This window comes from Thalassophryne amazonica, chromosome 4 (genome assembly GCF_902500255.1).
Source record: "Thalassophryne amazonica chromosome 4, fThaAma1.1, whole genome shotgun sequence".
Taxonomy (NCBI): Eukaryota; Metazoa; Chordata; class Actinopteri; order Batrachoidiformes; family Batrachoididae; genus Thalassophryne; species Thalassophryne amazonica.
The window spans coordinates 62,253,725-62,278,685 of record NC_047106.1 but is presented as its reverse complement, the minus strand read 5'-3'; the positions used below and the strand labels follow the sequence as shown (position 1 = coordinate 62,278,685).

Below are 24,961 nucleotides of genomic sequence, written 5' to 3'. Positions count from 1 at the left end.
AGATTCAGTAGATTCTCACAAATCCAACAAGACTAAGCAGTCATGATATGCACACTGTTAAGGCTATGAAATTGGGCTTTTATTAAAAAAAGTACAAAAGGGGGTGTTCACAGCATCTGCTGTTGATGTTACAATCTCAAAACTATTATGTTCAAACTGTTTTTTTTAGCAATCCTGTGAATCACTAAACTAGTATTTAGTTGTATAACCACAGTTTTTCATGATTTCTTCACATCTGTGAGGCATTAATTTTGTTGGTTTGGAACCAAGATTTTGCTCATTTACTAGTGTGCTTGGGGTCATTGTCTTGTTGAAACACCCATTTCAAGGGCATGTCCTCTTCAGCATAAGGCAACATGACCTCTTCAAGTATTTTGACATATCAATACTTGTGGCTTGAATTCAGAGTTTGGGGGTCGTCTCACAAACTGTCTGCGGCCCTTGGACCCAAAAAGAACAATTTTACTTTCATCAGTCCACAAAATATTCCTCCATTTGTCTTTAGGCCAGTTGATGTGTTCTTTGGCAAATTGTATCCTCTTCTGCACGTCTTTTATTTAACAGAGGGACTTTGCGGGGGATTCTTGCAAATAAATTAGCTTCACACAGGCGTCTTCTAACTGTCACAGCACTTACAGGTAACTCCAGACTGTCTTTGATCATACTGGAGCTGATCAATGGGTGAGCCTTTGCCATTCTGGTTATTTTTCTATCCATTTTGATGGTTGTTTTCCATTTTCTTCCATGCGTCTCTGTTTTTTTTTTGTCCATTTTAAAGCATTGGAGATCATTGTAGATGAACAGCCTATAATTTTTTGCACCTGCGTATAGGTTTTCCACCTCTCCAATCAACTTTTTAATCAAACTACGCTGTTCTTCTGAACAATGTCTTGAATGTCCCATTTTCCGCAGGCTTTCAAAGAGAAAAGCATGTTCAACAGGTGCTGGCTTCATCCTTCATCCAAAATCTATTTAAGCATAAAAATTCAAAAAGAAAAAATAATATAGCACCTTCAACTGCACCACAGACTAAAACAGTTAAATGTGGTCTATTAAACATTAGGTCTCTCTCTTCTAAGTCCCTGTTGGTAAATGATATAATAATTGATCAACATATTGATTTATTCTGCCTTACAGAAACCTGGTTACAGCAGGATGAATATGTTAGTTTAAATGAGTCAACACCCCCGAGTCACACTAACTGCCAGAATGCTCGTAGCACGGGCCGAGGCGGAGGATTAGCAGCAATCTTCCATTCCAGCTTATTAATTAATCAAAAACCCAGACAGTCTTGTCCATCCAAATTGGAAATCCCAAAAACCAGTTTTATTTGTTATTATCTATCGTCCACCTGGTCGTTACTGTGAGTTTCTCTGTGAATTTTCAGACCTTTTGTCTGACTTAGTGCTTAGCTCAGATAAGATAATTATAGTGGGCGATTTTAACATCCACACAGATGCTGAGAATGACAGCCTCAACACTGCATTTAATCTATTATTAGACTCTATTGGCTTTGCTCAAAAAGTAAATGAGTCCACCCACCACTTTAATCATATCTTAGATCTTGTTCTGACTTATGGTATGGAAATAGAAGACTTAACAGTATTCCCTGAAAACTCCCTTCTGTCTGATCATTTCTTAATAACATTTACATTTACTCTGATGGACTACCCAGCAGTGGGGAATAAGTTTCATTACACTAGAAGTCTTTCAGAAAGCGCTGTAACTAGGTTTAAGGATATGATTCCTTCTTTATGTTCTCTAATGCCATATACCAACACAATGCAGAGTAGCTACCTAAACTCTGTAAGTGAGATAGAGTATCTCGTCAATAGTTTTACATCCTCATTGAAGACAACTTTGGATGCTGTAGCTCCTCTAAAAAAGAGAGCTTTAAATCAGAAGTGCCTGACTCCGTGGTATAACTCACAAACTCGTAGCTTAAAGCAGATAACCCGTAAGTTGGAGAGGAAATGGCGTCTCACTAATTTAGAAGATCTTCACTTAGCCTGGAAAAAGAGTCTGTTGCTCTATAAAAAAGCCCTCCGTAAAGCTAGGACATCTTTCTACTCATCACTAATTGAAGAAAATAAGAACAACCCCAGGTTTCTTTTCAGCACTGTAGCCAGGCTGACAAAGAGTCAGAGCTCTATTGAGCTGAGTATTCCATTAACTTTAACTAGTAATGACTTCATGACTTTCTTTGCTAACAAAATTTTAACTATTAGAGAAAAAATTACTCATAACCATCCCAAAGACGTATCGTTATCTTTGGCTGCTTTCAGTGATGCCGGTATTTGGTTAGACTCTTTCTCTCCGATTGTTCTGTCTGAGTTATTTTCATTAGTTACTTCATCCAAACCATCAACATGTTTATTAGACCCCATTCCTACCAGGCTGCTCAAGGAAGCCCTACCATTATTTAATGCTTCGATCTTAAATATGATCAATCTATCTTTGTTAGTTGGCTATGTACCACAGGCTTTTAAGGTGGCAGTAATTAAACCATTACTTAAAAAGCCATCACTTGACCCAGCTATCTTAGCTAATTATAGGCCAATCTCCAACCTTCCTTTTCTCTCAAAAATTCTTGAAAGGGTAGTTGTAAAACAGCTAACTGATCATCTGCAGAGGAATGGTCTATTTGAAGAGTTTCAGTCAGGTTTTAGAATTCATCATAGTACAGAAACAGCATTAGTGAAGGTTACAAATGATCTTCTTATGGCCTCGGACAGTGGACTCATCTCTGTGCTTGTTCTGTTAGACCTCAGTGCTGCTTTTGATACTGTTGACCATAAAATTTTATTACAGAGATTAGAGCATGCCATAGGTATTAAAGGCACTGCGCTGCGGTAGTTTGAATCATATTTGTCTAATAGATTACAATTTGTTCATGTAAATGGGGAATCTTCTTCACAGACTAAAGTTAATTATGGAGTTCCACAAGGTTCTGTGCTAGGGCCAATTTTATTCACTTTATACATGCTTCCCTTAGGCAGTATTATTAGACGGTATTGCTTAAATTTTCATTGTTACGCAGATGATACCCAGCTTTATCTATCCATGAAGCCAGAGGACACACACCAATTAGCTAAACTGCAGGATTGTCTTACAGACATAAAGACATGGATGACCTCTAATTTCCTGCTTTTAAGCTCAGATAAAACTGAAGTTATTGTACTTGGCCCCACAAATCTTAGAAACATGGTGTCTAACCAGATCCTTACTCTGGATGGCATTACCCTGACCTCTAGTAATACTGTGAGTCATTTTTGATCAGGATATGTCATTCAAAGCGCATATTAAACAAATATGTAGGACTGCTTTTTTGCATTTACGCAATATCTCTAAAATCAGAAAGGTCTTGTCTCAGAGTGATGCTGAAAAACTAATTCATGCATTTATTTCCTCTAGGCTGGACTATTGTAATTCATTATTATCAGGTTGTCCTAAAAGTTCCCTAAAAAGCCTTCAGTTAATTCAAAATGCTGCAGCTAGAGTACTGACGGGGACTAGAAGGAGAGAGCATATCTCACCCATATTGGCCTCTCTTCATTGGCTTCCTGTTAATTCTAGAATAGAATTTAAAATTCTTCTTCTTACTTATAAGGTTTTGAATAATCAGGTCCCATCTTATCTTAGGGACCTCGTAGTACCATATCACCCCAATAGAGCGCTTCGCTCTCAGACTGCAGGCTTACTTGTAGTTCCTAGGGTTTGTAAGAGTAGAATGGGAGGCAGAGCCTTCAGCTTTCAGGCTCCTCTCCTGTGGAACCAGCTCCCAATTCAGATCAGGGAGACAGACACCCTCTCTACTTTTAAGATTAGGCTTAAAACTTTCCTTTTTGCTAAAGCTTATAGTTAGGGCTGGATCAGGTGACCCTGAACCATCCCTTAGTTATGCTGCTATAGACGTAGACTGCTGGGGGGTTCCCATGATGCACTGTTTCTTTCTCTTTTTGCTCTGTATGCACCACTCTGCATTTAATCATTAGTGATCGATCTCTGCTCCCCTCCACAGCATGTCTTTTTCCTGGTTCTCTCCCTCAGCCCCAACCAGTCCCAGCAGAAGACTGCCCCTCCCTGAGCCTGGTTCTGCTGGAGGTTTCTTCCTGTTAAAGCGGAGTTTTTCCTTCCCACTGTAGCCAAGTGCTTGCTCACAGGGGGTCGTTTTGACCGTTGGGGTTTTACATAATTATTGTATGGCCTTGCCTTACAATATAAAGCGCCTTGGGGCAGCTATTTGTTGTGATTTGGCGCTATATAAAAAAATTGATTGATTGATTGATCCTTAAATAGGGGACACCTGATTCACACCTGTTTGTTCCACAAAATTGACGAATTCACTGACTGAATGCCACACTACTATTATTGTGAACACCCCTTTTTCTACTTTTTTTTTTTTTTACTAATAGCCCAATTTCATAGCCTTAAGAGTGTGCATATCATGAATGCTTGGTCTTGTTGGATTTGTGAGAATCTACTGAATCTACTGGTACGTTGTTTCCCATGTAACAATAAGAAATATACTCAAAACCTAGATTAATCTTTTTAGTCACATAGCACTTGTTGGGAAAGTGAAGTACACGGACCCACGACAGGGGGCGTAAATGAACGGCCAATAGGAAGTCCGAATAAATAACAATTTATTCTGCAAAAGTGCACAACAACCAAATATGTTTTTATTCTGTCAATCAATCTACACAAGAGGTGACGCGTGGGCAGGCCCGAGGGTAGGAGACGCCTATCTAGAGAAGAGCCGGGACCCACGAGGTTCCACCACCAACGGAGACCTGAAATCCATCGGAACCGCAGTTCCTGCCGGTACTGCTGGCAGGAACAGACACAGGTTAAAGGTGTGTGTTTGTACACCCAGGCAAACAGTCAGCAAAAATACAGTTCCTTCCTGAGGGAAAAATCCACCACTCCCAGAAAACAGGAACACTGAGAACGTGCAATACCAACAGTATACTTAGCGATAAGGAAAGTGGGGAGTGGGAACGCCAACTCCTTCCAACTTCCACAAACCCAGCTCCAAGCTGCGAGTATACCAAAGGTTATGACTGCAAAAATCAGTGGTGATGGGATGATTTCTGACAGCTGTCAGCTCTGGCCTCCTGGTGCTCCTGTGTGGCGACTGCGCCCTCTAGTGCCTGAAGCCCGATGTCAGGCAGGGCGCCCTCTGGTGTTGGGCCAGCAGTATCTCCTCTTCGGGTGGCCCACACAACAAGACCCCCCCCCTCAACGGGCGCCTCCTGGTGCCCGACCAGGCTTGTCGGGATGCCGCTGGTAGAAACTGGCCAGGAGGGCCGGATCCAGGATGAAGCTCCTTTTCACCCAGGAGCGTTATTCAGGTCCGTAACCCTCCCAGTCCACCAGATATTGGAAGCCCCGACCCCTCCGGCGAACATCAAGGAGCCTGCGGTCCACGCAGGCTCACTGTCGATGATGCGGGCAGGAGGCGGCGCTGGTCCGGGGGTGCAGAGGTCCGAGGTGTGGTATGGCTTTATTTTAGACACATGGAAAATGGGATGGATCCGCAGTGAAGCTGGGAGTTTCAGCTTCACTGCAGCTGGACTGATGACTTTGGTGATGGGAAATGGTCCAATGTATCTGTCCGTCAGTTTTGGTGAGTCCGTGTGCAGCGGGATGTTTTTAGTTGATAGCCAAACCTCCTGCCCGGGCTGGTATGCGGGAGCCGGGGCGCGTCTGCAATCTGCATGGCTCTTCGCCCTTGTCTGGGCTTTCAGAAGGGCAGAGTGGGCTGTTCGCCACACCCGACACCACCTTCTGAGGTGGGCCTGGGCCGAGGGGACCTCGACCTCTCCCTCCACAGCCGAAAACAATGGGGGCTGGTACCCCAAACACACCTCGAATGGGGAGAGGCCGGTCGCCGATGAGATTTGGCTGTTGTGGGCGTACTCGATCCAGGCCAGATGTTGACTCCAGGCCGTCAGGTGCGCGGAGGTCACACATTTCAGGGCCTGCTCCAGATCTTGGTTAGCCCGCTCTGCTTGTCCATTTGTCTGTGGGAGGTACCCGGACGAATGGCTCACGGTGGCCCCCAGTTCCCTACAGAAACTCCTCCAGAGTTGCGAGGAGAACTGGGGACCACGGTCTCAGACAATGTTCGTGGGGATACCATGCAGACGCACGATGTGGTGGACCAGGAGGTCTGCAGTCTCCTGGGCTGTCGGGAGCTTCGGGAGGGCCACGAAGTGGGCCACCTTGGAGAACTGGTCCACTATCGTCATGATGGCAGTCAATCCCTGGAACGCAGGGAGGTCCGTGATGAAGTCCAGGCCTATATGGGACCAGGGGCATTGAGGCACCAGCAACGGCTGGAGGAGTCCTTTCTCTTGTTGGTGCATGGCCTTGCCCCTGGCACAGGTGGTGCAGGCCCAGACATACTCCCGGACATCGGTTTCCATTGACGCCCCCCAGAATCGCTGCCGCACCACTGCCACGGTTCTTCGCACCCCTGGATGGCAGGAGAGCTTGGAACCGTGACAGAAGTCCAGGACCGCAGCTCTTGCGTCTGGTGCGACGTACAATCTGTTCGTTGGTCCACCGCCGGGGTCCGGGTGACGCGTCAGGGCCTCCCTGACGATGTTCTCCACGTCCCACATGAGGGTGGCGACGATAGCTGACTCCGGGATGATGGTGTCAGGTGGATCTGACAGCTCTGTTCTGACCTCCTCTTCATGCACCCGGGACAGTGCGTCAGACCGTTGGTTTTTGATCGCCGGGCGGTATGTGATCCGGAAGTCAAAACATCCAAAGAACAGTGACCAACGGGCTTGCCTGGGGTTCAGACGCTTAGCGGTCCGGATGTACTCCAGGTTCCGATGGTCAGTGAAAACCGTAAATGGAACCACAGCTCCCTCCAACAGGTGTCTCCACTCCTCCAGGGCCTCTTTCACCGCCAGGAGCTCCCGATTGCCGACATCATAGTTCCGTTCTGCCGGGGTCAACCTGCGGGAAAAATAGGCACAAGGGTGGAGAACCTTATTGGACTCCCCGCTCTGGGACAGCACAGCTCCTATCCCTGAGTCAGAGGCATCCACTTCAACTACAAACTGGCGGTTAGGATTGGGCTGCACCAGAACTGGTGCAGTCGAAAACCAGCGTTTCAACTCCCTAAACGCGGCTTCGCACCGATCCGAAAAGGTGAAGGGGACTTTTGGGAAGGTCAGGGCCGTCAGGGGACCAACCACCTGACTGTAGCCCTTAATGAACCTCCTGTAGAAATTTGCAAAGCTGAGGAACTGTTGCAGCTTCCTACGGCTTGCCGGTTGGGGCCAATCTCTCACCGCTCCTTCCTTGGCCGGATCGGGTGCGACGGAGTTGGAGGAGATGATGAACTCCAGGAAGGATAAAGAAGTACGGTGGAACTCGCACTTCTCGCCCTTCACAAACAGCCGGTTCTCCAACAACTGCTGCAGTACCTGACGTACATGCTTCACATGGGTCTCAGGATCCAGGGAGAAGATGAGGATATCGTCCAGGTATACGAAGACGAACCGATGCAGGAAGTCCTGCAAGACGTCATTTACCAATGCTTGGAAGGTCGCGGGGGCGTTAGTGAGGCCAAACGGCATGACCAGGTACTCGAAGTGACCTAACGGGGTGTGAAATGCCGTCTTCCATTCGTCTCCCTTCTGGATCTGAACCAGGTGATAAGCATTCCTAAGATCCAGTTTCGTGAATATTTTGGCTCCATGCAGGGGCGTGAACACTGAATCCAATAGAGGCAACAGGTATCGGTTGCGAACCGTAATCTCGTTCTCCCCTCTATAATCAATGCATGGACGGAGTCCGCCGTCCTTCTTTCCCACAAAAAAGAAACCAGCAGCTAACGGGGAGGAAGTGTTCCAGATTAACCCGGCAGCTAAAGAGTCCCGGATGTAGGTCTCCATTGATTCACGCTCAGGGCGTGAGAGATTGTACAGCCTACTGGACGGATACTCAGCGTCCGGAATCAAATCAATGGCACAATCATACGGTCGGTGCGGGGGAAGGGTGAGTGCCAGATCTTTGCTGAAAACGTCAGCAATATCATGGTACTCAGCCGGCACCGCTGTAAGATTGGGGGGGACTCGAACCTCCTCTTTAGCAGTTGCACTGGGTGGGACCGAGGATCGTAGACACTCCCGGTGGCAGGTTTCGCTCCATTGAGCCACAACCCCAGTCGGCCAATCGATCCGGGGATTGTGCTTACTCATCCATGGATAACCCAAAATAATTCTGGAGTTAGAAGGTGTTACATAAAACACAATCTCCTCCCTGTGGTTTCCAGACACAACCAGTGTTAAGGGCTGTGTCTGGTGTGTTATTAATGGAAGAAGGGTGCCATCTAGTGCCCGTACCTTCAATGGTGAAGGAAGGGCCACTAGAGAGAGCCCTACTTCCTTAGCCCATCTGCTATCAAGCAGATTCCCCTCTGACCCCGTGTCAGTGAGTGCTGGGGCATGAAGGGTTAAATCCCCACAGAGGATCATAACTGGGACTCGTGCGGATTTTTGTGCTTTTCTCTTGTGAGTATTATGGCTCACCCTTAGCCCAGTCTCTAAGGGCGAGCGTTGTCGTTTTGACCGCTTGGGGCAGTTTTTCTGCTTATGCTCACTCGAGCCGCAGTAAAAACATTCTCCACGTGCCAGCCTCCTTTGTCTGTCATTCAATCTCAATTCAGCCCTGCTTGTGTCCCTAACATCGTCAGCAGGGGGAGCTGTTGTCACGTGGAACACTCTGGCTTTGGAGCGGAGGGAGGACGGCGCTGCTTCAGACCCGGAAGGGAGAGGGACGGCGCGTGCTGGTCACGCCCCTCATCTCGCTCCCGTCGACGTTCTTCTAATCGGTTGTCTAACCGTATAACCAGGTCGATAAGCCCGTCTAAATCCCGCGGCTGGTCCTTTGCCACCAGGTGCTCCTTTAGGGCCGGAGACAGCCCCCTTATAAAGGCAGCGCGGAGCGCTACCGAATTCCAGCTGGCTCTCGCTGCCGCAACGCGGAAGTCGACTGAATACTGAGCGGCGCTCCGGCGCCCCTGTCGGATTGACAGTAACACAGTAGAAGCGGATTCGCCTCTGTACGGATGATCAAACACCTGTTGAAACTCCCGGATAAACTCAGTATACGTCGACAGAAGCTGTGAGTTCTGCTCCCAGAGCACCGTAGCCCAGGCGCATGCTTTGCCGCGAAGCAAATTAATCACAAAAGCCACCCGGCTGTGGTCTGACGCGTACATCACGGGGCATTTTGAAAAAACGAGCGCGCACTGCATCAGAAAGTCCGCGCACGTTTTGACATAACCCCCGTATGGTTCCGGGGGGCTAATGTAAGCTTCAGGAGAAGGGGGGGAGACCTATGAACTACGACTGGATCATCATTATTTAGCAACAGCCCGCAGGAGGTGGCTGCAGCTGCGTTGACGCGCGCGCCTCTACCTGAGCGGTGAGAGCCTCCATCCTGCGGGTGAGCCATAAAGTTGGTGAGGATGCACTGCAGCTCACCCAACTCACCTCCTGGTGGAGCCTGCGCACCTTGCATTTCCATTGGTGGTTCAAACGGTGGTAAACGCCCCTCGGAGTCCATGACGTCGCTGAGTTATCCTGTTGGGAAAGTGAAGTACACGGACCCACGACAGGGGGCGTAAATGAACGGCCAATAGGAAGTCCGAATAAATAACAATTTGTTCTGCAAAAGTGCACAACAACCAAATATGCTTTTAGTCTGTCAATCAATCTACACAAAAGGTGACGTGTGGGCAGGCCCGAGGGTAGGAGACGCCTGTCCAGAGAAGAGCCGGGACCCACGAGGTTCCACCACCAACGGAGACCTGCAATCCATCGGAACCGCCAAGTCCTGAGTCCCCAGGTGGCCACTGCTGCAGCTGTCAGATCCGGTACTGCTGGCAGGAACAGACACAGGTTAAAGGTGGGTGTGTGTACACCCAGCAAACAGTCAGCAAAAATACAGTTCCTTCCTGAGGGAAAAATCCACTACTCCCAGAAAACAGGAACACTGAGAACGTGCAGTACCAACAGTATACTTAGCGATAAGGAAAGTGGGGAGTAGGAACGCCAACTCCTTCCAACTTCTACAAACCCAGCTCCAAGCTGCGAGTATACCAAAGGTTACGACTGCAAAAATCAGTAGCAATTAATGTGCGTACGGCACAAAACGGCTGAGTTGGTTTACCTGATGGGTAAACTGATAACTCGGCAGAGTTGTGATGTCTCTCCCAGGCTTTTATGGATGAGGTGGTGATGGGATGATTTCTGACAGCTGTCAGCTCCGGCCTCCTGGTGCTCCTGTGTGGCGACTGCGCCCTCTGGTGCCTGAAGCCTGATGTCAGGCAGGGCGCCCTCTGGTGTTGGGCCAGCAGTACCTCCTCTTCGGGTGGCCCACACAACAGCACTACTATTATTCTGAACACTACTGTATCTCTCTGACTGTTTGTCAGATCGACCTCAGCTTTCAGATGTGGCTTGCGCATAGCACAATGTGCATCCTTTACTGTGAAAATTTTGGGAATTAATTTTCAAAACCTTTATTAAATAAAGTGTCTTCAGGAGGTGGGATACTGAGGATTTGCTTCTTCAAATATTCTAAATGTTGTTTAATTTCTGTTATGTTTAATAGGAATCCTTTTATTTTTATATAATTGATAAAACTGATTTTTAAAACAATGGGACAAACAAAACTATATTCAAATAATAATATAACACAAGTACACGTGTTTGTACATCCCACCTTCAAACTCAGCCTCATACGACCATCCATGAGAAATCTACTTACGCTCCCAGTATTCTATAGCAATACAAACTTCCCACGGGCACTGCACTAGTAAATCTATAATTTGAACAATGTCTGTGCATCTGTTGGTCCACAGACTCCTCACGGGTCCTTTGGTTGATTTCCACCAAATGTGATATATGGATAACAGTCAGCCTTAAAGGGCTTGTTTTGGCAAAGGTCAAGGTCATAGTAGTGGTCAAAATTTAGATTTTCACTCCAGTGTTCATCAAACACAATGTTCTGGAATTGCCCAGGTGAGTTCAAATTTAGCACATGTCAATCACTGAGGTCAAACTCATTTGGTCAGCTAAAAGGTTTTCAGTCAGAGTTGCTTCAGATTGGGCACATACATTGTTCAGGAGACGTCAAATTTGCTAAAGGTCAGTCAGTGGGGTGAAAGGTCAAAATGTATGTTTTGCTACTGTGATTTGCACCAAACATGTCACAAATAATGGTAGTGTTGTACTCCAGAATTGCCCAGCAACATCAAAATTTGCCAAAGGTTAATCACTGGGGCCAAACTCTTCTTTTCTTCCTGTCTGTTTGTTGGTTGTTGGTGATTGCTACCAAACTAGGTCTGTCAGCGAATGCTAACCTGAAAACTGCCCTAAAAGGATTCATTTTGGCAAAGGGAGATGTCAAACATTTGGGTGCAGGTCAAGGTCATTGGTGTCAAATGACAGATTAGTACCATAGAACTTGCTGTCTTTGTGGTCAGTGCTACTATTGTCAAGTTGAAGTAAGAGTCAGTCAAAGGAATTCAGAAGCGGTCCACATTGTACACTGAAGCAAAAATCAATTAAGCAGTACAGCAGGCACGTTGCTTTATTTCACAGTGGAATACCTTTACGCTGTTCATCCAGGGCCTTCCCAAAATTCACTCTTCCACAGTTTTCCACAAGTAAACTCAAGGTCCTTTCTCCCTTCATGAAAGAAAAACATGAACGATCATTCATATGTGTGGTAAGCAACAAAAAGTCATTGATATAGCAATGCTTTTGGTTACACAAAAGCAAATGAGGGAAATTAATACATAAGTATAAAGCTTCTTAAAATTGAACAGTTTGAACACATTTTCAGAGACAAAGTACCTTCTGAATTAAAACATGCACAGCAAAAAAGCACCATAACACAAAGTTGTTGGACAAGACTGTTTTGATCAAGAATCTTAATCTGATATATGATTTCATAACACTGTTGCATTATTTAATTTCTGAGTTAATGTATTCACTACAGAAACAAAATGAATCACTGGCATGAATTTTGGAACCTACGCTGTTGTAAGATATAACTGCATAACACAGTTTGTAAAGACTTGTTAAATATCTTACTCCCCATTAAGCACTAAAATGCAATAAGTCAAAAACCAGGTCCATATAAATCAGTGTTATTTTTAGCCTTTTTAAGCTTTTCTTGACAGATTGGTCTCACAGTAATAGTTGTTGACACATCTGCTATTGCTGTGTTCATTAGGTTCCTGCAAAGATTCACCAAAATCCTAAAACATCCTTCAAAATTCTATGACAGTGAAGGTAGAAATCCAACCAGTTATAAGTCAAATGTTGAGTATATTTATTATTGTTACCTTGTTTCCCATGTAACAATAAGAAATATACTCAAAACGTGGATTAATCTTTTTAGTCACATAGCACTACTATTATTCTGAACACTACTGTACATAATAAAGTAATCCATCACGTTCAGATTACTGCAACTGTCTGTACTTTGGCCTTCCTTAGTCTCTACTCACACATCTGCAGATCATCCAAATTGCTGCTGCAAGACTGCTGACTAGTAGTAGGAAGCGCAAACATCGGCTTGCAAAAGTATTGGGCTCCTTGGTATTTCATGCATTTTAATTTGTTTATGCCATTTCAAATACAAAAAGTAAATCAGGCTTCTCAATATAAAAACTTCTAAATGCTGTGTGTTGGGGGGTGTGGCTGGATGTTTTGGTGTTCTTTTCTTTTCTTTGCTCTTCAGGTGGCATGAGAACTGATTTGTCTGTGGAGAAGGTGCTGGCTGAAGAATCCTCACCCTCATCAACATCATGTGTAGCACCTGTGAATGGTGCTCACATGCAACCTTAAAGACTTTCAGCTGAAGCAGATAATTGGATGGCGTTCTGCATTTAAGGCATGTGTGATTCAAGCAGAACTGCCGGGAACTCGACCTTGTGATGTTCGTTTGTGAGACGCTGAGGACCGCGCCTGGGGTTAACACATCGAGCCCGTGAAGCAGGGAAGGGTGAGGACACATGCTGTCAGCACACATTAAAGGTAATTAAGTGTTTGACTAATTGTTGATAGTAACTTGGTGTTTTGTTACACAGTATACTTGAATTGTGATGAGAATTGTGCAGCTTGCTTCTCACTGCTGTGGCGTGCGGATGAGTGATCCTCCACCTGTTGTGAGAAACTGCTCATTTGCATAAAGTTAAAAAAGATACAGACCTGAATGTGTTGCTGATAGCGTGTGTCTTTTGAAAGATATTGTTGTAACTGCTGACTTACCTCACCTCTTCTTTGCTTCACAGAGAGTCAGTTTGTCGTGTCCACCTGGGGGGTGTTTGGCGGTGGTAGTGGGTCTAGGAGCGCCGGGCTTTGATCCTTATGGGCGCTGGAGAGCGTGCCAACAGTCACTCCACCAGAAACACGCTGTTTAGTTTGTACACATTATTATGCACCAAAGAGGGTAAAGAAATAAATTGTTTTGTTTTGGAACCGCTTTCTGGTTATTTTTAGCACTGGGTTCTGTCAGACGCAGGTCCGCTCCTCAACCTGCGTCGACACATAACAGTAGTTCCCGGCCATTCCATAATGGACCCAGCGGCAGAGGCGGTTCCTTTTGCCGAAAAAGTTCAAGAACACTTGGAGAAAAAATGGGAGCAATTACAGCATCTCGCAAACCAAATTAAACAAACAGACGACCGTGTTACGGAGCTTGCAGTGCAAGCCATTCCGCTTCCTGCTGCTCCAGCTGCGGCACCATCGATACCGGTGCAGATAACTCCGTCACCCACAGATTCGGCGTCCAAACCGATTGTTTGTCGTCCGGAGCCTTGTGTGGTGATGCAATGTTCTCTGGTTTCTACTCAGTCAGGTTGGAGCACCGCAGCTTTACGAGGAATGTTTGTGGAAGGGTTAAATGAGTCATTGAAGGACGAGCCGGCAGTCCGTGACGAGCCAGGCGATTTAGATGAGCTAATATCGTTGGTGATTCGTCTAGACGATCGGATGAAGGAGCGTGGACGCGAGAGAGGGCAGCCATCAGAGCGGGTTTTTTCGTCTCGGGGCTTTTCCCGACACAGGTCTGGGCCACCTCTTCTTCGCCCCACTGAAGCTCCTCCGACGGGACCTCTGGCTCCTCCTGTTGACGAGCCCATGCAGCTCGGACGAGCAGAGATTACTGTATTGCCCTGACATGTAAGCGTCAAGAGAAATAATGGTGACGTGTCTCCAAGTGTTCTGGGACAGGCAACATAACACACATAAAAAAAAACAAAAAAAAAACAAGAAAAAATCTAGCAGTGGTAAATGTTTTGTTTTCTTTAAATAGGGGTTATAATTGTCTGGTGAAGTGACTGTTAGGCGGTTAGAAGTCCGCCTGGGCTCACGTCATTGTTAATTTTTATGTGTTTTTAGGTATTTTCTGTTTGGGTTGTTGGGTCGTTTTATTTTGTTGTTTTTTTATTTCTCTACATCCCTAACCCCAACCTCACTTGCCCCAAGAACGTTTGTCTTGTGGGTTGTGGGGTGGTGCAGGTTGGTCACGCTGAGCATTCTCAGAAGACCTCTGCACCTGGGGGGGGGGGGGGGGGGGGGTGTTAGAGGCGTTTTTCTTGGTTTGGATAGGGCCCGGTTCCACTCCAGCCTCGGTGAGCCTTTGTACCGTTCGTCATTGGTGTTGCCGGGGTGTGGTGCAGCGGAGACTTACCTCAGTCGGAGGGGTGGGCCGATCTGTTGCCGTTCGCCATTTCGGTAGTTCCACCCCTCCCGAGAGGCTGGGGTATGGTCGAGTTGGGGCACCGGACCTATTTCCGGTTCTCCGCTGCGCCTTGGGGTTGGATCTGGGTTAGTTTTTTCCTATTCCCTTCTCCGGCTTAATGTTTTGAGCCGTTCGCCAAAGTAGAGCCGCCAAGGGGCTCTGGGAGGGACCCGGGGTCTTTCGGGGTGCCGGGGAGGGTAACAGGGTTTACGGTCGTTTTATATCCCCCCGGGGTTGTTTTTGGTAGTCCTCCGGGGGTTGATTTTTGATTTTGTTCTGTTTCCTTCCGGGTTCCACCTCCAGGGTCGATGGGACGGTCCTCTGGGGGGGAATTGGCTTGGGGCCAACTAGCCAAGTGTGACCGGGTCTGGGGTTCCGGGGTTGTGGGGAGGGTACCTCCTGGGGTTGATGGTACGGTCCTCTGGGGGGCGCCGTTTTGCTCCATGTACACCTGGGGACCTTTGTGGGATTATGGTTCTGGCTGTTCCTCCTGGAACTGGCGATGAAGGCCTTCTGGGGGGGGTTGGGCTCTGCAGGTCATTCTGGGGGGATTGTTTGTTATTTTTCTTTTATGCATTTACGTTTGTATTGTGTTTGTGGGGCTGTGTTGGGTTTTTGCGTTTGGGAGTTTTTCTTTTCTTCCCGGGGTTTGATGGGACGGTCCCCTGGGGAGGTTTTGGGTGAGTTTTATGTTTTTTTTTCTGTGTGTTGAATTGTACTGGGGAATGTTTTGGGGCTTTTGTTGATTCCAGCCGGCCTTCCAGCTGCGGTGCCTGTCCTGCTGTCTGTGGTGGACCTTAGGAGCGTGGTGCTGTCTGCTTCCTGACGTGGACCCCGGAGGGAGGTGCTGTTCTCGGGCCTGGTCTGTTCGGTCGCCGGGAGGCTTCCCGTTGATGGGGGGGTACTGTTGTGTGTTGGGAGGTGTGGCTGGATGTTTTGGTGTTCTTTTCTTTTCTTTGCTCTTCAGGTGGCATGAGAACTGATTTGTCTGTGGAGAAGGTGCTGGCTGAAGAATCCTCACCCTCATCAACATCATGAGTAGCACCTGTGACTGGTGCTCACATGCAACCTTAAAGACTTTCAGCTGAAGCAGATAATTGGATGGCGTTCTGCATTTAAGGCATGTGTGATTCAAGCAGAACTGCCGGGAACTCGACCTTGTGATGTTCGTTTGTGAGACGCTGAGGACCGCGCCTGGGGTTGACACATCGAGCCCGTGAAGCAAGGAAGGGTGAGGACACATGCTGTCAGCACACATTAAAGGTAATTAAGTGTTTGACTAATTGTTGATAGTAACTTGGTGTTTTGTTACACAGTATACTTGAATTGTGATGAGAATTGTGCAGCTTGCTTCTCACTGCTGTGGCGTGCGGATGAGTGATCCTCCACCTGTTGTGAGAAGCTGCTCATTTGCATAAAGTTAAAAAAGATACAGACCTGAATGTGTTGCTGATAGCGTGTGTCTTTTGAAAGTTATTGTTGTAACTGCTGACTTACCTCACCTCTTCTTTGCTTCACAGAGAGTCAGTTTGTCGTGTCCACCTGGGGGGTGTTTGGCGGTGGTAGTGGGTCCAGGAGCGCCGGGCTTTGATCCTTACGGGCGCTGGAGAGCGTGCCAACAGTCACTCCACCAGAAAGATGCTGTTTAGTTTGTACACATTATTATGCACCAAAGAGGGTAAAGAAATAAATTGTTTTGTTTTGGAACCGCTTTCTGGTTATTTTTAGCGCTGGGTTCTGTCAGACGCAGGTCCGCTCCTCAACCCGCGTCGACACATAACACTAAAATTATCTTCCTTAGACTCAAACTGAAAGCAAATCTCTACAGATTGATATTAATTAAAAATATAAAAGCCAAGATGATGGGTTGCATAAGTAATCAGCCCCTTTGGTATAATACCTGTACATAATCAATTTTATTGCCAGTTTTCTTCAGACAAGTCAGGGGATGGACACATGAACATTTCCATGTAACTGAATATGTCTTGAACTTTATTTACATCAGTTATGAAGAAATACAAACAGTATGGTACTTTATGGTAAATCTGTGTGGAGTAGACAGTTCTCAAAATCTGACTGGCTGTGTAAGAAGGACAAGATTGAGGAAACACACCAAGACACCCAGGCAACCCAGAAGATGTTATATGCTTCTCTGGCTGTGAGTGGAGGAATTGTGCATAGTGCATATTTTGCATTTTGTATCCCAGGTTATACAGCTTCATGATGAAGTGGCACAGAGGAGGGTTTTATTAAAAAGAAGACCTGAAAGTTTGGCTACAATTTGCCAGAAGGTACATCTGAGATGCAAGCCTAGATTTAATGTTTTGGTGAAAGAAAATCCTCAAGCAGTCCAGACTCCCCTCCCCAACCAACTGGTGCTATCCTGGACATCTGTGTGGACTTAATAACTCTCAAAAATTTCCTCTGTATTGTTAAAAATGTTTTTTTCATTAGTATGACCTAAGCAGTGGGTCACCCCTTTGAGTCTGGACTGCTTGAGGCTTGTGTGCTTGCTCTAGAGGTTGGTAAGATTAGACCTTACTTGTATGAAGTGCCTTGAGGCAGCTTTGCTGTGATTTGGCGCTATATAAATGAAATGCAAATGAAAAGCACCGGTGTCGCAGACCGAACGGTCCGCCCCTAAAATTCAGTCTGCCTTTTGCATCTGCGCATGTGTCATTTTGGACCACAGCAGCACATCTGAGACGGAGTCTCTTCACCCAAAGTGATCAAATGGATTAATGGGATTATTAACCATCAGATGATGAAGGTAAAACCTCTGAAATCATTTTAAAGTCAGTTTTAAGCGGAAACTCAGCCGTTTTAAGCAGAAACTCTGAAAAATTCGGTGGCGCTTTAAAATGACTGACGTGCAGTGAACACATCAGATAGCAGCTCATTTAGCCACAGTGATCGCTTCTGCCGCCTTTTATGATGAAATAATGCTGAATTTATGTGGAAATGATTGTTGTACAAAAGCTTCATGTTATGTGTTGACGCGGATTGAGGAGCGAACCTGCGTCAGACAGAACCCAGCGCTAAAAATAACCAGAAAGCGGTTCCAACAACAAAAACAATTTATTTTTCACCTGTGCCTAAATAAAATGTACAAAACCAAAACCAACGTCCTTCTGGAGGAGTGACTGCTGGCACGCTCTCCAGCGCCCGCAAGGAGAGAAGTCCAGCGCTCCTGGACCCACTACCACCAGACAAACACCCCCCAGGTGGACACGACAAACTGACTCTCTGTGAAGCAAAGAAGATGTGAGGTAAGTCAGCAGTTACAACAATATCTTTCAAAAGACACACGCTATCAGCAACACATTCAGGTCTGTACTTTTTATCTTTATGCAAATGAGCAGCTTCTCACAACAAGTGGAGGATCACTTATCCGCATGCCACAGCAGTGAGAAGCAAGCTGCACAATTCTCATCACAATTCAAGTATACTGTGTAACAAAACACCAAGTTACTATCAACAATTAGTCAAATACTTAATTACCTTTAATGTGTGCTGACAGCATGTGTCCTCACCCTTCCTTGCTTCACGGGCTCGATGTGTTAACCCCAGGCGCGGTCCTCAGCGTCTCACAAACGAACATCACAAGGTCGAGTTCCCGGCAGTTCTGCTTGAATCACACATGACTTAAATGCAGAACGCCATCCAATTATCTGCTTCAGCTGAAAGTCTTTAAGGTTGCATGTGAGCACCATTCACAGGTGCTTCACATAATGTTGATGAGGGTGAGGATTCTTCAGCCAGCACCTTCTCCACAGACAAATCAGTTTCCATGCCACCTGAAGAGCAAAGAAAAGAAAAGAACACCAAAACATCCAGCCACACCCCCCAACACACAACACTTCAGATGTCTGTTGCTGAGATAGATGATGACTGGAGTGCAGTTTTAAGTAGAAATGAGGTGTTAATCCGTGAACTGCATCATCGGGGGGACGATTTTTAGGGGGACCGTTCGGTCTGTGACACAGGCACCTTCTTCTTCTATGTTTGCAAAGCACAGCCAGACAAATGTATGTATTTATTAAGACAGGAAAAAAGTATCAGATTGGTTTCACAAATGGGAGATCCTGTTGTAAAAGTGTAGGAACACGGACCCACAACAGGGGGCGCAAATGAACGGACAATGGAGAAAGTCAAATAACAAAGCTTTACTGTTGTGAATACGCACAACAAACACAACAGATTACAATTGTGGTTATAACCAATTCCAATGGTGTCGTGTGGGCAGGCTCGACAATAGGAGACGTCTGTCCGAGTCGAACCGGAACCACCCGATTTTCTCCGCCACCGGACACCGGGAATACTGGAGCCGCCAAGTCCCGAACTCCCAGGTGGCCACTGCCTCCGCTCGTCGGATCCGGTACTGCTGGTGAGGAACAGAAACAGTCAGATGTGGGTGCGGCTGCACCCAGCAACACGTAGGGTGGAAACACCACCTCCACCTCTAATCAACAACAACACTGTAGTGCAGGAATGCGAGTACTTATCCCAGAATACAGTCTCCTGCTGTTCTTCTCTCTTTCTGTGCAAGCAACAAAGTATTAGTCAGGAAAACAACACAATTGGCTGAGTACGTTACCTCCTTGGTAGAGCGATATCTCGGCAATGAGGTGGAGATGCCGTCCAGCTGATATACCCTTCAGCTGATGGATGTCAGCTGTTTTGGTTGATGGGTGACAGCTGTCACCTTGGCTGCTCCTGTGAGGCGGCAGCGCCCTCTGGTGCCTGGAGCCCACACTCCAGGCAGGGCGCCCTCTGGTGGTGGTGGGCCAGCAGTACCTCCTCTTCAGCGGCCCACACAACAGATACTGAAGATTCCAGTATCAGTATAGTATTGGACATGAAAAAAAATTCCATTGTGCCATCCCTAATATTTTCTCTGAAAGAAAGATTGTTATTAGAAGAAAAAAAAGTCGCTATTTTTCAAAAAAAAAAATTTTTGTGATAAAATAATGCCAATCAAAGGGGCCTGCATCATATATGGGGTTTTCATATGCCTTGTAATGTTTTAATAAGCAACTTTGAACCTTCAGTTTTTATGACTGGTAAGCATGACTCATGCTGATAATGATGTTTATTCAAAGGGAGTGTGTGAAAACCTGTCCCACAAGCCTTTCACTGCTTTGCTCTACATTTTGAACAGACATCTACACAAATGAACTACAACCCCAGTACAGAAAAAGTTGAGACATAGGGAAAATGTAAAAATAAAATAAATAAATAAAAGACAAAAAGAAAGAAAGAAAGAAAGAACAAACAGCAGTGATCCTTATATTTATTTAGAATTTTAATTAATTGCAGACAGTATGAATTCATGACCATATTACTTCACTGTCGGGATGGTACCTGGTTTCCTGTAAACATGACGCCTGGCATTCATGCCAAAGAGTTCAATCTTTGGCTCATCACATGCCCGTATATAGAGGGGGTTCAGGGGGTTTAACCGAACCCCCCCCCCCCCCCCCCGACAATTATGCTGATTTTTTTTCTGCTGATTTTTTTCTGATCTGGATATCAACGTTATGTATTTTCTTTTCATTGATAATAAGCAACAAGCACTAACTGTTACACAGCTATTATCACACACCCTCAAGTTTCAATTTCCTCTGCCAGAGTAATCCCTTAAGTATTGAAAGGGGAAACTGCTAGATAAACGTTTCCCATGGGGGTTGAGAATTTTTGCTCCCTGGTTCCTATCCTCCTCTGATATCAAACAGATTAGTAGGCTTGTAAATACCCATGTACCCACTTGTCTGGTTTGTAAAAACATGTTTGTATGTATAAGCTGAGAAATAAAGGGAGCTTCTCCTTCCTGTTGCAAATACTGTAAAGGTGCAAATATTCACGTGGGATTTATTATGCGAATTTTGCGAGTTAAACAAGGTTGCCAAATTAAATACCGCTATTTTAATACATAACGTACATATACGTACATATTCATAATGTAAACGCGAATATTAATACCGCTAAATATGAGGTCTGTTAGAAAACTATCCGACCTTTTTATTTTTTGCAAAACTATATGGATTTGAATCGTGTGCTTGCATCAGCCAAGCTTGAACCTTCGTGCGCATGCGTGAGTTTTTTCGTCATTCGCAACCGACAGGCAGGTATAAAGTTTGCATTAATGTTATCTTGGTTCTTCCTGGGTGGTTCTTATGGCAACTGATCCAATCCCAAGCAAGGACTATTTGTATATAAAAATGTATTTCCTAAAATGATACATTTTGGGTTTCAAATGAAATTTATGTAGCTCTTTACCCCTCGAAATCCTCAAAAAGCTTCTGCTTCGGGGGGGCTTTGCCCCCCTGAGCCCCCCACAATGGCATTGCCCCTCAACCCCACCGGGGGCCCTGCGGCCCACTGGACCCCCAACTCAAGGATTTGAACCCCCCCTTTCACATTCCTATATATGGCCCTGCATCAGACCAGAGAATTTTGTTTCTCAAAGTCTGAGAGTACTTCAGAGCTCTGACTCAGTAACCATCGGGTTCTTGGTCATCTTCCAGACTAATGCCCTTCTCCCCCAATCGCTCAGTTTAGATGGGCAGCCAGCTCTTTCACATTGTCATTATGGGGTATTGTGTGTAGAATTTTGAGGGAAAAAAAAATTAATTTACTCCATTTTGGAATTAGGCTGTAACAAATGTGGAATAGGTGAAGTGCTGTGAATACTTTCCAGATGCACAGTACATGCAAAACCTTCTGCCAGCCTGTGGTGTTTATGAACAAGCATGGTAGGTATAATTTACTGACAGGGTAGCTACTTATTTAAAGCAGCAGGTAATTTTTTGGTAACCTAAAAAAAAAAAAAAAAAGCAATTTTCGGGGAATGTTTCAAAAACTGTAATGCCCATTTTCCATGTCCATCTGGAACTACATCAGATAAAGCCTCTGGTGGGAAACCTTTGGCAAATCAAACTGTGGATTTATTCCAGATCTTTTGGGTTTAACGCTGAGGAAATGGGAGACGACAAAAGAAATTAGATTTTTGGCTATAAATGCTAAAATGCATTGTTAATATGCCTGATATGTTGGGGAAAGTGAGGAACACGGACCCACAACAGGGGGCGCAAATGAACGGACAATGAAGAAGTCAAATAACAAGGTTTTACTGTTGTGAATTCGCACAACAAACACAACAGATCACAATTGTAAGAATAAACCAATTCTACTGGTGACGTGTGGGCAGGCTCGACGATAGGAGACCTCTGTCCGAGTCGAACCGGAACCACCCGATTTCCTCTGCCACCGAACCCCGGGAATACTGGAGCCGCCAAGTCCCGAACTCCCAGGTGGCCACTGCCTCCGCTCGTCGGATCCGGTACTGCTGGCGAGGAACAGAAACAGTCAGATGTGGGTGCGGCTGCACCCAGCAACACGTAGGGTGGAAACACCACCTCCACCTCTAGTCACAAACAATATTGCAGTGAAGGGTACTTATCCGATATGGATCAAGTTCAGTCTTCAACTGTCTCAAGCACAAGCAAAAACAGGTTAGTCCTCAGAAATATGATGACTGGCTGAGTGCGTTACCTTCTTGGTAGAATGATATCTTGGCAGTGAGATGGAGATGCCGTCCAGCTGATATACCCCTCGGCTGATGACTGTCAGCTGTTTCAGGTGATGGGTGACGGCTGTCACCTGGGCTGCTCCTCTTCAGCGGCAGCGCCCTCCGGTGCCTGGAGCCCGCACTCCAGGCGGGGCGCCCTCTGGTGGTGGTGGGCCACCAGTACCTCCTCTTCAGCGGCCCACACAACATGATAATTGACAGCACACCTGTCTACAAAAAAATGTGTGTATAATGTTCTAATGGCTAAAACTAAAGTCCAGTTTATGTCAAGGCTTTTTTTTCTTTAATGAATGAGAAATTGTACATACTGTGCAACCGTTTTAGGCAACTAAGAAATTTAAGAATTTGATTATTTTCATGAATAATATGTAATATTAATAATAATATGTCGTGGACATGAATGAGTGAAGCTCTTCATAATCTCATCATGTCATTTAGATCCTTCAGACTTCTTTTTCAGTAAATGCTTCTGGGGAGCAATAGCATGGCTAAGAATCTTCAGCTTCTGGGTCCCCCCGCCCCCACACTATGGCCCTCTTAACCCCCTGCCATTTTAAGCATTTTCTTTATTTGTATTCTCACATGTCTGGAAAAAAAGAGCCATTTCCATCTAATTTAGGTCTGTCACACTCTATTTTCAGTAAATATGCTAGGAGCAAATGCATGGCAAAAATATTCTGATACTAGGGAGCTTCTCCCCCCCACCCCCCCAACTATGGTCCTCTTTACCCTTGCCACTTTAAGCATTTTCTTTATTTGCATTCTCATATGCCTGGGAAAACGTCCTCACCGTCTCATTTAGGTCCGTCACACTATTTTCAGTAAATATGCTGGGAGCATAATCATGGCAAAAATCTTCTGCTTCTAACTTTAGAGCTACTTCACAGTAGGGATGCACAATATGGCCAAATTAGCTGAACTTTCAGGTCTTCTTTTTAAGAAAAACCTCTTCTACACCACTCCACCAGGAAGCTGTATTTTATATGTTTAATTAAATTTATACCAAGCTGTAGAGATTTGCTATCAATTTGAGTTTGAGTAAACATATGTTTACTCACCAATATAACTAGGAGTCTGTGGTTCAGATGATGTGTTAAAATCCAGAACTGGCTCAAACATTTTTCTTCTTCTACTAAGGTGGATTAGAACTTTTTTGTGGAACACAGTGCCAACTGTTATACAGGATGGACCTAGCAGTCAATATGTGTCACCGATTTCAAAATGGCTCTTTTCAACCAGATGAGTGGTGACAAGTCAATCATCTGAGTGGCACCTGGGGTGTCCAATCAGATTTTAGGGAAGTCCAGTGCAACCCAGCTACACCCATGCCAGGAAGTGTTCAACATTTGACCTTTCCTGTTTCACTGTGGACTCAAAATTTGGCACTTCTTGTTTCAGTGTGAACTTGCCACTGAATTGCCATGAGATTCCAAGAGATCGCATCGGCCAATCCAAGAAGTGTCAATCCAGGAAGTGTTTGACATTTCCTGTTTCACTGTGGATTCAAAATTTGGCACTTCCTGTTTGGGACTCCCTGTACCATGAGCATGCTTTGCTCATGGTACAGGGAGTCCCTCATATTATTCACTCTTCACTCATATTATGTTTCTTTGTGCAGAAATCATGTTTTTGAATTTTATTAGTTTATATTTACTCATAAATGTTGCTGTTTCTGATTTTTATATAACATATATTTAGTTTTGGGCAGAGGAAATGTGCCTATATATTTTGTCTACATATTAAGAATGTGACATTATAGCAATATGTAAGTTTAAAAGCAGATAATAAAATAACATACCTTTCCATCTGGAAGTGCTACCTCCTGACTCTTGTAATCCAAACTACCAACACATTGTTTGTCCACAAAAACCTAGAAAACATTAAATGCCATTGTTACTTATGACAATATATATATATGACAGTATGTGTTACTATGAAATGTGTGTACCCTTTCTGTCATGTCCCTATGTGTAAAATAGGTGCTTTTTGAGAAATGTGCTTCAGCATTTCTCAACCTGTATATCTAACAAGAAGCAGTGGCTTTGGTGGCCACCAGATCCTGGGTTTAGAAATAAAACACATTACATAAATACCGTACATATAAAAATAACCATTCCTGCTCCTAATTTCAATTATGCAAAAATCCCGGACATGTACTGCAGGTGACAGAGTTCTGTAAGTGGCAGACAGCTCTATGGCACGTCATAAGCAAAATGTCCATTTAGCATGTTTTTCCTTCATGAATATGTAATTCGGGGTTTGCCAACCTGAGTGCACAAAATTATGAGAGGGAACATGCCAATAGGTGAGGCTTGCACTCACAACACAATTCATCAATGTGAAAAGGAAATTTAACAGGCATTTTGAGCATTTGAAACATTTATGATAAATTATTGTGCTTGAAAGACTGTTGTCACAACAGCAGACAGGCAGACAGTCTCTTCATGCACATACAGTAATTAAAAAAATAATTTATTGGAAACATCAAGAATATTTCAAAAGCTCATGGTTTACTTCATCTTTATCACTTTAATAATAAACATCTCCATGTATAACAGATGGACCATAGCATATTTTGCTGCA

The 24,961-nt window shown here is 45.2% G+C and overlaps 1 protein-coding gene across 1 annotated transcript in view; it reads right to left on the bottom strand.

Annotated features, from left to right (window-relative positions):
- LOC117508294 (beta-galactosidase-1-like protein 2) overlaps positions 1–24,961 on the bottom strand; it is a 75,319-nt gene that overhangs the window by 10,766 nt on the left and 39,592 nt on the right. The window contains exons 14-15 of the mRNA XM_034167990.1: positions 24,177–24,248; positions 11,645–11,723 (exon numbers count right to left, since the gene is read on the bottom strand). Of these exons, the coding sequence (XP_034023881.1) occupies positions 11,645–11,723; positions 24,177–24,248 (151 nt within the window). The remainder of the gene's footprint in view (positions 1–11,644; positions 11,724–24,176; positions 24,249–24,961) is intronic.